This window comes from Gadus chalcogrammus, chromosome 8 (assembly GCF_026213295.1).
Source record: "Gadus chalcogrammus isolate NIFS_2021 chromosome 8, NIFS_Gcha_1.0, whole genome shotgun sequence".
Taxonomy (NCBI): domain Eukaryota; kingdom Metazoa; phylum Chordata; class Actinopteri; order Gadiformes; family Gadidae; genus Gadus; species Gadus chalcogrammus.
Window position 1 is genome coordinate 6,304,664 of NC_079419.1, and position 11,274 is coordinate 6,315,937.

Consider the following 11,274-nt stretch of genomic DNA (forward strand, 5'->3'; position numbering starts at 1 on the left):
TCTGACAACTGACTCTCTGTAGTAACAGCTAAGGATTTGGACACACACACCACATTGTAATGGCGTGTTTCCTCAATATTTACGATTCGGTCCTGCGAGTAGAATACTTATCCAAGGGGACGTAGTGAATTCAAATACATGTCGTTCAGGAGGGAGAGAGCATACCCACAACCTTGTTAGGCAGTTTTGGATTGAACACAAGACCGTCAGGCTGGGAGTCCTAGGAACTCTATACACCATCCAGTATAGAGTGAGGAGGGCGAATGTGCATTCAACCTCCCATGCATTCGCCCTTAAGATACATAGTCTTACTTGGCTGTATAAGCTCAACCTTTCGTATGATGATGTATAATGATGGTGTTGAGGACCCCCCCCCCCCTACACACACACACTCACACACCTCCACGGCTCTGTGTGGAGAATGGCAGGGGAGAATGTTCAGAGCTGAACATTATCAACTCCACTGTTATTAAACAGGATGTGAATGGCTCATGATGAGCTTGAAATTACTTGATTATTCTATCTTGCTCCTCTTCAAATCTCAGCACAAACCATTTATCACCCTAGGTAGATTTGAACAATGCCAATTGTCTGATTAAAGTTAATTGAACTCCTCAAATCTTTCTGACCTTCTTCTGTTACTGGGAGACTTATTGACCCTACACTACCGAAGTCCCAAGTCATATTTCTGCTCTATAGGTTACCAATATAGGTTACCAAACGTAATTGTCAACAGAAAATATTTATTGACACACAACACTTGATAAACAACTGTTGTGTATACAATTGGAGACAAAGCTTGTCTGCCATTCCAAACATCATCATTGGCACAAGCAGAATGCAAAAAGGAAATGGAAAAAAAGATTGCCATCAAACTGATGACTTGTTTTGATTATAGGTATTAATCAGAGCTTTTGTTTTATGAAATGATGTTGTAGATATAGCAATGATTAGAAGGACTGTAACGTGCTGCACCACTGTGTACTACTGGGAATTTTCGAGTGCGCACTTCAAAAATACATGAGATTATTTTAGCATTTCACATTGTTGTACAAATTTACATTTCTGCACCTCGGGCCCAGGATCTGAAAAATGCATTCTCAAATAGTATCCAAACAAGGAATGGGGTGCGCTTGGGAAACACAATTTGTATTTTACATAATTTAATCAGAGAATTGTTATGAAAAGAACAAGGGCCAACTAACTTTGGCATTCGGCATTACAATTCCATGTGTATTTATATTGTTTTGTTTTATTTTTCCATGTATTTATCGCGGAACGTCTTTATAATTTCTTGAAACATTTTGTTTCATTTCAAATGACAATCTCAAAGGGAATGTCGAACACAAATTGATAGACCTACTTCTGTGCCATGTCCCAATTTGCCCTCTGCCTTGGTGCAGTTGTGACCAGATTTACTCCATTACAGCCTAGGCTTCATCTTTGCACAATAATAGCAACAGTTCCCACCAACAACTCCTTCAGTAACACTTCCACCATGCTGCAGGGTTGCCTCTTATTTTCCCTCAGACCACAGCTGGGAAAGCCACAAAACATTGCCGGGCCAACAAAAAAGACGAATGTGTGTCTGTGACCAGGAATACAATAAGCAACTTGCAATGGAACTGAACACAAGGTCCAATTGCTGGGGTCTGACAGAGGATGGGGAGCTTACTGAGTACATGTATCTTCCCAGCAGGTATGTTGTGGGTACACTCTCCACCTCTTTCTGTTGCTGCTCATTGACCCTCGCAGGTCAATCAGATTGTATCGAGCCACACGGAGAAGAGGAGACCAGACGCGAGTCATAAACACAGGGCTGTGCTTCTGAGACCAAACAGGGCCACTAACAATGGTCGGGTTGGGTCCGGATGCACGAGCCCTGGAAGATAACGTTTACAGGAACAATGCATACGGTGCATTCCATTTTTCGTTTCCTTGTTACTTCTTCCGTTTAATTTGAAACCAGTTATTAATCCTTATTAGTCCTTACAAGACAGACAGACCTTTTATTAGCTCCTCTAATTCCTTACCAGAGAGACAGACCGACAGACAGAACCACAAACAGATAGAACCACAGACAGACAGACAGACAGACAGACAGACAGACAGACAGACAGACAGACAGACAGACAGACAGACAAACAGACAGACAGAAAAACAGACAGACAGACAGAGAGGCAGATATACGTGTGTTATTAGTCCTTCTTAATGCAAAAGAAAAAGACAGACAGACGGACGGACGGACGGACAGACAGGCCAAATTAATTGGGAAACAAATTGGGCTCAAAATCCGATTATGCCTATTGACCCTTTCCCACATTAGGCAAAATGTTAAAAAAAACAACAACAACTAAAAACCACTTACTAAAATCTGTCATTAGATATAGAAAAGCAGTTGGTATATGTCCAGGAGCGAGGGGTGGTGGTTTGGCTGTGGTGGTGTGGAGGTGGGTTGGCGTGAAGCTGTGGTGGTGTGGAGCAGAGACTGAGCTGAAGATGGGATGCTGCGCTACACTGTGCGTAATCCACGAGGTGCTCTGGGTACATTTTGAGATGACAACACGCGTACCCATGTTTTAGTCTTATGCTATTTCATTAGTTCATTAGCAGAATGCAATGCATTTGCAGATCAGAATGAGCGTTTTTAAATAATATATGGGTCGCTGGATTCGGCGTTTTTTTTTCGCGTGGCACCTGTTGCCTTTTCTGACAGATTTTGGGCGAAGAATTGACGGCGACCTAGATTTTGTTTTTCAATTCAGGACAATGTCGGAAGATCAGTTGGACGGTTCTTCTAACTCAAGTGGATATTATTTTGGCAACGACTCAACCAAAATCCACTCCAACTTCGCGTTTTCTGGACCTGTGTTTGTCGTTTTGGTGGTGTTGATGGTGACTTTGGTTGTTGTGATTGTCCTGGGAAACGCGTTGGTTATCTTCGCTTTCAAAGTAGACAAGAGTTTGAGGAGACAATGCAACTACTACCTTCTGAATTTGGCAATATCGGATTTCCTTGTAGGTAAGTTCCATATGTAGCCTATTTATGCTTTTCGTCTTTTGACCACCAACTACGCATAGATACTATCAAGTTTCACGACCTTGTCACGAACATACTCTCAGTCTTTTCTGTCTTGTCTTTTCATGTCTGTCTGTCTGTCTGTCTGTCTGTCTGTCTGTCTGTCTGTGTGTATGTGCATAATCACTGTATGCATATGTATTGTGGGGGTATATGTATGCATATTTACTGTACTGTTAATGAATGGATGAATAAATGAATGGATGATTGAATTAATAATGAATGAATGAACAAACTAACAAATGAATGAACAAACAAACACACAAACATACGAATGAATGAATGAACACATGCAAAACCAGATCAATGCATGCAAATCCCACCCCTTCCACGCCTCAGTCCTCACGGTGCGACTGTGTGACCTGAGTAACCTTGTTCTCCCTGACGTCCCCCAGGGGCCGTCTGCATCCCGCTCTACATGCCCTACGTCCTGACGGGCCGCTGGACGCTCGGCCGAGCCCTGTGCAAACTCTGGCTGGTGATGGACTACCTTCTGTGCTCCGCCTCCGTCTTCAACATCGTGCTCATCAGCTACGACCGCTTCCTGTCCGTCACGCGGGCGGTGAGTGGAAACGTAGAGACGCGGCCCCCGTCCCTCGCCAGTCGCCAAATACAGTTTTGAATGGGCATATTTCACTTTTTTTTATCTCCCCGATTGAAGACGCCACAATTGTTTACACCTCCTGTCTCCATCCTATCCATTGGCTCGGTGTGACTGAGGCCTATGCTTTTTTCCCCCTCGGGAAACCATATTGCAGGTTAATGGTTTCTTTGGGAACGGGATGGCTCAGGTATTGGTTCGTAGACCTAAAGGCCAGGGGAGTCAAAGGTGATCCAAGGCAACCCTCTGTCCCGGCCGCGGCCATCTGTACGGGTTAATCCTCCGTGACCGGCCCAGGCCCCGGCGCCGCCGCCGCCGCTAATGAAAGCCCTTTTGGCCGTGGCAGCGGACACAGAGGTCAGAGGTCATGTGCTGGAGCCCTCAGCGCAGAAGGGCTGCCATGCCTGTCGCCACTCAGAGCCCTCTTTCAGGTGCCGCCACCCCCCCCCCCCCCCCCCCCCCCCCATGCTGAATGAATGGCCAGTCACCACGGGGGCTGTACTTCAGAGGAAGTAGTGTGTGTTATGATCGTGTTAGGTGTGAGGTAGTGATGACTGATACCAGGTATAGTGGGAATAATCACAGAGAGCACAAATTAATGGATTTTGGATACAAAATGGGACGATTTTTCTTTTCTTTTTTCTGACGTACGAGATCATTTTGAACATTCCATCTGAGGTGTGTATTTTTCTTGTGCCGACATGACAAATCTCCTGTCTTCTCCGCTGGCAGTTGCTGCCCAGAATTATCCAGTTTTTCGCTGTGTGTGTGTGTGTGTGTGTGTGTGTGTGTGTGTGTGTGTGTGTGTGTGTGTGTGTGTGTGTGTGTGTGTGTGTGTGTGTGTGTGTGTGTGTGTGTGTGTGTGTGTGTGTGTGTGTGTGTGCATGCGTGCGCCCGCGCGTGTGTGTGTGTCTAAGTCAGTGTGCCCATATGCAATGCATGCTAACTCTAAGATGAGTGCACAGCCTGGCACAGTAGACAAAGAGAGTGTTCTGTTTTCTTTCATAAGCAAACACTTAACATCAGAGCAATGAATACAAATAACACCAGAGAGAGAGAGAGAGAGAGAGAGAGAGAGAGAGAGAGAGAGAGAGAGAGAGAGAGAGAGAGAGAGAGAGAGAGAGGGAGAGGGAGAGGGAGAGAGAGAGAGAGAGAGACAGGGAGCTAGACAGAGCAAGAGAGCTAAAGGACAAGAGAGCGGGAGAGCTAGACACAGAGAGAAGGAGGCACAGGGAGAGATACTCTTCTTTAATTAGCTTGCTTTGATCATGGGGATCCTCTATCTGCCAGGGTCCTGAAAACCAGTCGACATCAATCACAGCAGAACCAGGCCGCGGGAAAGGGTGCATTTTCCTAAAAGCATTCCCCACCGATCACCTACATTTTTTAAAGGTTGTCAAAGTTAGCCTTTGACAATCGCAGGTGGAGTCAGAACGAATGTGCTTTAAAAGTGGAGATGGACTGGGAGCTGACACCATTACAAAGGGCTAAAGTCGGTGATAGAATACGTTTTCGGACGCATTTCCTATTTACAGGTTTGACCTTGCTGAGGAAATCCAGCCTCTCCCAGACCAATCTAGTGGGTAGCATTAGGCAAGAGATGTGCAAGAATAGGAGATGGGTTTGATTTTCCTTCTGTGGATTGAATACTGCACTGGAAGGGAAGGGATTACATTTTTCTCATCATATGAACAGTGTATCAAATATGATGGTTTGACACCAATAGTAGTAACTTCCCACACAGCTAGTAAATAATCACATGTTGAGTACCTGTAAGTAATCTGTGAATTATTTATTATTATTGTGGAATTTAGAGTATGTAAATAACCATGAAATCTAAAAAGAAACCACAATATTTATGAATTACATTACACTGTGTAAGTGTATTCTTTAGAAATTGACTGCTAATGGAGGCTTTGAATGTTCTCCTATTGATGCTAGACCATTGTTATCCTTATTGAGTAGTCCTCTAATCTCATTTTATCGATGGGAGATCAATGTGTAACCTAGCAACACTGTAGCTATTTACTGTGCACAAAGCAAGTTGTTTATAGATCTTCTGCTATTACTACTACTACTACTACTACTACTACTACTACTACTACTATCACCACTAAACATACCACTATACAATTAATACTACACGCATAATGTAAAGACTACTACTACAACTAATACTACTACTATTACTAGTACTACTACTACTACTACTATTACTACTATTACTAGTACTACTACTATTACCACTACTAGTGCTAGTACGGCTGGGATTGCCGGGGCTGATGGGGTATTGCGGGTTGGTTTTCCTAGATGAGTGCCGAGGTGTTCCTGAGGAAAACACTCTGACTGTTCTTGACAGGTTGGTTTCTGCCTCGCAGGGCTGACACCGCAATTGCAAATGTGTTTCTGAAAGGCTGTGTGAATGACTGTATGAACAGGTGTAGGTACGTGTGTATGAATTGCTGTCTGAATGGCTGTATGAATGGCTGTATAAACAGGTGTATGCATGTGGGTGGCCACAGGACTGAAAAGCGTAATGTAAATGCAGTCCATTTACTATTTACTCGTCCTACTAGGAGTTACTACTTCTACTCCTTCTACTACAACTACTACTACTACTACTACTGTCACTACCACCACCAATTTACAATTAGGGCATTTAGCAGAACCAACACTAATACTACTACTACTGCTGCTACTATATATAGTGATGTGCTTCTAATGCACTCTTACAAACATTCAAATGATACAGTAAAAAGTTATATTTGTTATTATACAAATCAGATGCTGATGAAAGATATGAATAATCACGTATACACATGCCACACGCACAATCAGAATTCATATTACTTCTACTACTACTGCTACTACTACGATTATGAATGCTTATGCTGATAATAACAGTACTAACAGTTATGACAAAAACATTTCTCCGTTTATTTCTCTAATTTATGTCTAAAAGGAAGCATCCGTCGCTGTTTATATCAGGATATTTGAAATAACTGAACTCACTATAATCTTAAAATTAGGTCAACTCATTATAATATTTAAAATTAGGGGACATAAAATTGCCTTCATGTTTGTTATGTTATCATCCTATGTTTGAATCAAGTTAGCTCATTGGCAAATGGCCCTAGTGGACATGAGGGCTGACTATTCTACTTATGCATGGGGGTGTCGTACCAAACCCCACCACTAGGGTGTGTCCTTTCATCCACATCAACGGGTACATTTTGCGGTTACACTGAGGTCAGGCTGCAGGGCCAGGTACAAGACAGCACTGCCTATTAGCTTGGAAAACTGTCTTGCTTGAAAGCACACCAGCTGCGCATGGTGTGTACGTTTGTTTGTGTGTGTGTGTGTGTGTGTGTGTGTGTGTGTGTGTGTGTGTGTGTGTGTGTGTGTGTGTGTGTGTGTGTGTGTGTGTGTGTGTGTGTGTGTGTGTGTGTGTGTTTGTGTGTCTGTTTGTGTGTGTGTGTTTGTGTGTCTGTGTGTGTATGTTTGTTTGTATGTGTGTGTGTGTGTGTGTGTGTGTGTGTGTGTGTGTGTGTGTGTGTGTGTGTGTGTGTGTATGTGTGGTGCGTGTGCGCACACGTGTGTGTGTGTGTGTGTCTGTGTTTTTTTTGGAAGGGTCGGGTCTGCTTGGCTACACTCCAAGCCACCTTGTGGTCTTGCATCTGTCACCACTCCCTGCACTGTGTGTCATAATAAAGTAGTCTAACATGGGCCAGGAGAAAACATTTGGATTATTCTAATGTCTCAGTTTGAGCATGGATAACATTGTACTACTGTTAAAACAAAGTGCTATTTGTATGTCTAAAAGCAACTATGAATGCTTACACCTGCACTTTCTGAATGTTCTTCCACGACTCAATCCATCCAGGGAATCTTCCTCGAATTATAAAGCAATAAATGTAGCTACAACACAGGCCACTAGAGGCTGCTAATGGGAAAACTTACACAGTTGCATATTTTATATGCACAATATTACTTTGTATACTCCAATGCTAAATCTAGGCTCAAAACTAGGACCAAAAATAGATGAACTTCGTGACTAACATTGGAGTGTTGACGTTTAACTATCAAGGAAACTGAAACACAGAGTTTTTGAGTTGGTTAATGCGCGTCTTATAAACACAATGGTCCACTAGGTCGCATGTGATATTTAATATTTAATGTGCACATTATTTCTTTGCATATTCCAATGCTAAAACTAGGCTCATAACATAGACCAAAAATAAATACAATGAACATCCTATCTAACATTTCCCTAGAGGGTTGACATTTAACTATCGAGGCAACTGAAACAACACATTATTGAGTCGGTTATTGTGCGTCTTTAAAACACATTGGTCCACCACGTCGCACACAAGAACAACACACAATGCAAACGATGCGGCGCACTCATCCAGCGTGTCTGCCCGCTGTGTGTGTCCCCTGTAGGTGAGCTACAGGGCCAGGCAGGGCATGCCCCACCAGGCCATGGCCAAGATGCTGGGTGTGTGGCTGCTGGCCTTCGCCCTGTACGGCCCCGCCATCATCTTCTGGGAGCTGGCGGTGGGCCGCAGCCGCGTGCCCACGGGCCAGTGCTTCGCCGAGTTCTACTCCACCTGGTACTTCCTGCTGAGCGCCTCCATGCTGGAGTTCTTCTCGCCGCTGCTCTCCGTGGCCTTCTTCCACATCAGCATCTACCTCAGCATCCGCCGCCGCCGGATCCTCCACAGCAGGGAGTCCGCCCCCCGGCCGCCGCCGCCGCCTCCGGAGCCCCGCGTCCTGTCCCGCCCCCACCACCAACACCACCACCACCCCCACCACCACCACCTGGCCGCCGCCGAGGCAGCCTCCTGTGCAGCCTCCTGTGCCCAGGGGAAGGACGGCCCCCCGTCGTCGCGTTCCCTGCACCAGCACCACGGGGGTCTGGGGGCGAGGCTGGTCATGAGGGGCTCCTTCCTCTCCCCTTCCTCCCCCTCCTCCTCCTCCTCCACCACCTCCGCTAACGCCACCGCCGCCAACGCCACCGGCGGCACCGGCACCACGGGCAAACTGGACCTGTCGGCGGCCTGCCGCCCCAGTCGTCTGTCCAGGGACAAAAAGATCGCCAAGTCCCTGGCCATCATCGTGTGTGTGTTTGCCATCTGCTGGGCGCCCTACACCCTCCTGATGATCATCCGCGCCGCCTGCAGGGGGCGCTGCATCCCGCATCACTGGTATGAGGTCACCTTCTGGCTCCTGTGGCTCAACTCGGCCATTAACCCCTTCCTGTACCCGCTCTGCCACAGTAGCTTCCGCCGCGCCTTCGCCCGCATCCTGTGCCCGCGGAGACGGGCCACTCAGTCCTCGGCTGACCTTCACGGCAGCCACTGACAGGAGAGTACACGCGCGCGCACACACACGGAGGCGCACGCACACACACACACGCGCGAACATGCACGAGTGCACATGGATTTATTATTAATGAATGCGTATTGTGTACATCTTTACTTGAGTCATTGGTGGTTGCAAATAACGCTGGTCACAGCTCAGTACACATGGGAGGACGGGAGATGGAGTGAAACTAGATTTTAGGAGTTATTTTTGTCATAATGACCATTGCTTGCGGCCTATTTAGGCGGTACAATTTAGGAGGTGTCGTTTATTAGTGTTTTGTGCTAGGAAATACTAGGAAATACAGTGTAAATGATGTATCAGACATAATTTAAAAGCGTTTTCTATACAATATAGGATGGAAAGGACGTAAAAGTGCCATTTCATGAAGCCAGTGGATTTATCATCTTTGTTGGAACTTTACGTTGGGTGAAAGTGTGCACCAAAAAGCAAGTTCAATGGGTTGAAGAGGAAGCACATTTGCACTACTTCACTAAAATATATCGTCTTGAAAATGTTTACGACTATCTCTTTAACAGATCTCTCTCCTAATCCCATGGCAACAATGCAAAACAGTATTTGTTCGGATAAACCGTCAAACAGATGTATTTCTGCTCAAGTACCACTAGATGTCACCATTTACCTTCACAGCATTATCTGCTAGCGGTGCTTCGGTGTTAGGTTGTTTTTTTGCAGTGTAAATCAGCTTTAGGAAATATTTGGAAATATTTCATGTTCAAGGTGGATGTTTTACACAATGAATGTGAATAAGCTACATACATTGAAACAATAAAACAACCTATTATCAGTGCAATACAATATGCTTGTGTAGGATCGATCTTTAAGTGTATTTATACTACGTTGTATCTTTCTATGGCTCAAACCGAGCTTAAGAACTTTGTTGTAAAATGTAGTTATTACGAACTTTATGGTCAACTGCATGGTTTACTATACGACATTGTTGAACCAACCATGAATATGAGCCTTTAAAAACCATGTCTAGAAGATCCATTGCATCAATTAAAAAAACAACCATTGTTTTCCTGCACATCCTGGCTTCCAAAACCACCGATACTTTCCCTGTCAGCCTGATGGGGGCAAACTAGGCCGCCTCTTCTCCAAAGCCTCACAAGTTGAGTGACAACTTCCTTCTGAAGAGCCGGTGGCGGCGTGGCGGTCTCCTTTGTCTCAGTCCGTTCCCCGCGCCGTCTTCACTGGCCTTCTGATAGATGAGAGGAGGTCTTTCAGGACACAGACTTATTAGTCCAGTAATTACGCCATCATGCTAGATAGCGAGGGGTTACGTTGCAGGTGCCCGCTCCCACAGGGGACCGGCATTGCTCAAAATGTTGCCTCTGCCCCCGCGCACATCTGGGGCCCCCTTGGTCAGGTGCTGGGAATAGGGGCACAGCTGCAGGGAGCCGGCCTCTGCCCCCTTGGTACTCTCTCCCTCTCTCTTCCACTTCTCTCCCTATCCTCCTCGCCCCATCTCTATTTCTCTATCTCCTCGCCTACCTCCGTCTCCCTATCCTTCTCTCCCCATCTCTCCCTGTGCCCAGCTTCCTATCTCTCTCCCGCTCTCTCCCCATCTCCATCTCTCTGTCTCTCGCTCTCTAATGCTCTCTCTTTCCCCTCTCTCCCTCTCTCCCCATCTCCATCTCTCTGTCTCGCTCTCTAATGCTCTCTCTTTCCCCTCTCCCCCTCTCTCCCCATCTCCATCTCCCTGTCTCGCTCTCTAATGCTCTCTCTTTCCCTTCTCTCCCTATCTCCATCTCTCTATCTCTCTCTTTCTTTCTCTCTCCCTTTCCCCCTCTCCCTATCTCAATCTCTGTCGCTCTATCTCTCTCTCGCTATCCCTCTCTCTCTCCCTCACCCTTGCTAACCCTATGTATCTCTCTCTCTCTCTCTCTCCCACTAGCTCAATCTCTCTCTCCCACTAGCTCAATCTCTCTCTCTCTCCCACTAGCTCAATCTCTCCCTCTCTCCCACTAGCTCAATCTCTCTCTCTCTCCCACTAGCTCAATCTCTCTCCCTCTCTCCCCCTTCGCCCCTGTGGCTTGGCGCAGAAGGTGGGGTGAGTGGGGGCGAGAGAGGGTGTGGGGGGGGAGGGGGAAGGTGCAGAGCCACACTTGTGACCGGAGGGATGCAGACCACATTTCCCTTGGGGACGATGGGGGAAGGGGGAAAGAGGGTGGAGAGGGGTGTGTGTGTGTGTGTGTGTGTGTGTGTG

The 11,274-nt window shown here is 46.2% G+C and overlaps 1 protein-coding gene across 1 annotated transcript; it reads left to right on the forward strand.

Moving 5' to 3' along the window:
• The first annotated feature begins 2,769 nt into the window (after window positions 1-2,769).
• On the forward strand, window positions 2,770-9,044 carry LOC130387215 (histamine H3 receptor-like). Its single transcript, XM_056596227.1, has 3 exons — window positions 2,770-3,022; window positions 3,475-3,641; window positions 8,124-9,044. Exons 1-3 carry the CDS (start codon window positions 2,770-2,772, stop codon window positions 9,042-9,044), a joined length of 1,341 nt encoding a protein of 446 aa, XP_056452202.1.
• The last annotated feature ends 2,230 nt before the right edge of the window (window positions 9,045-11,274 follow it).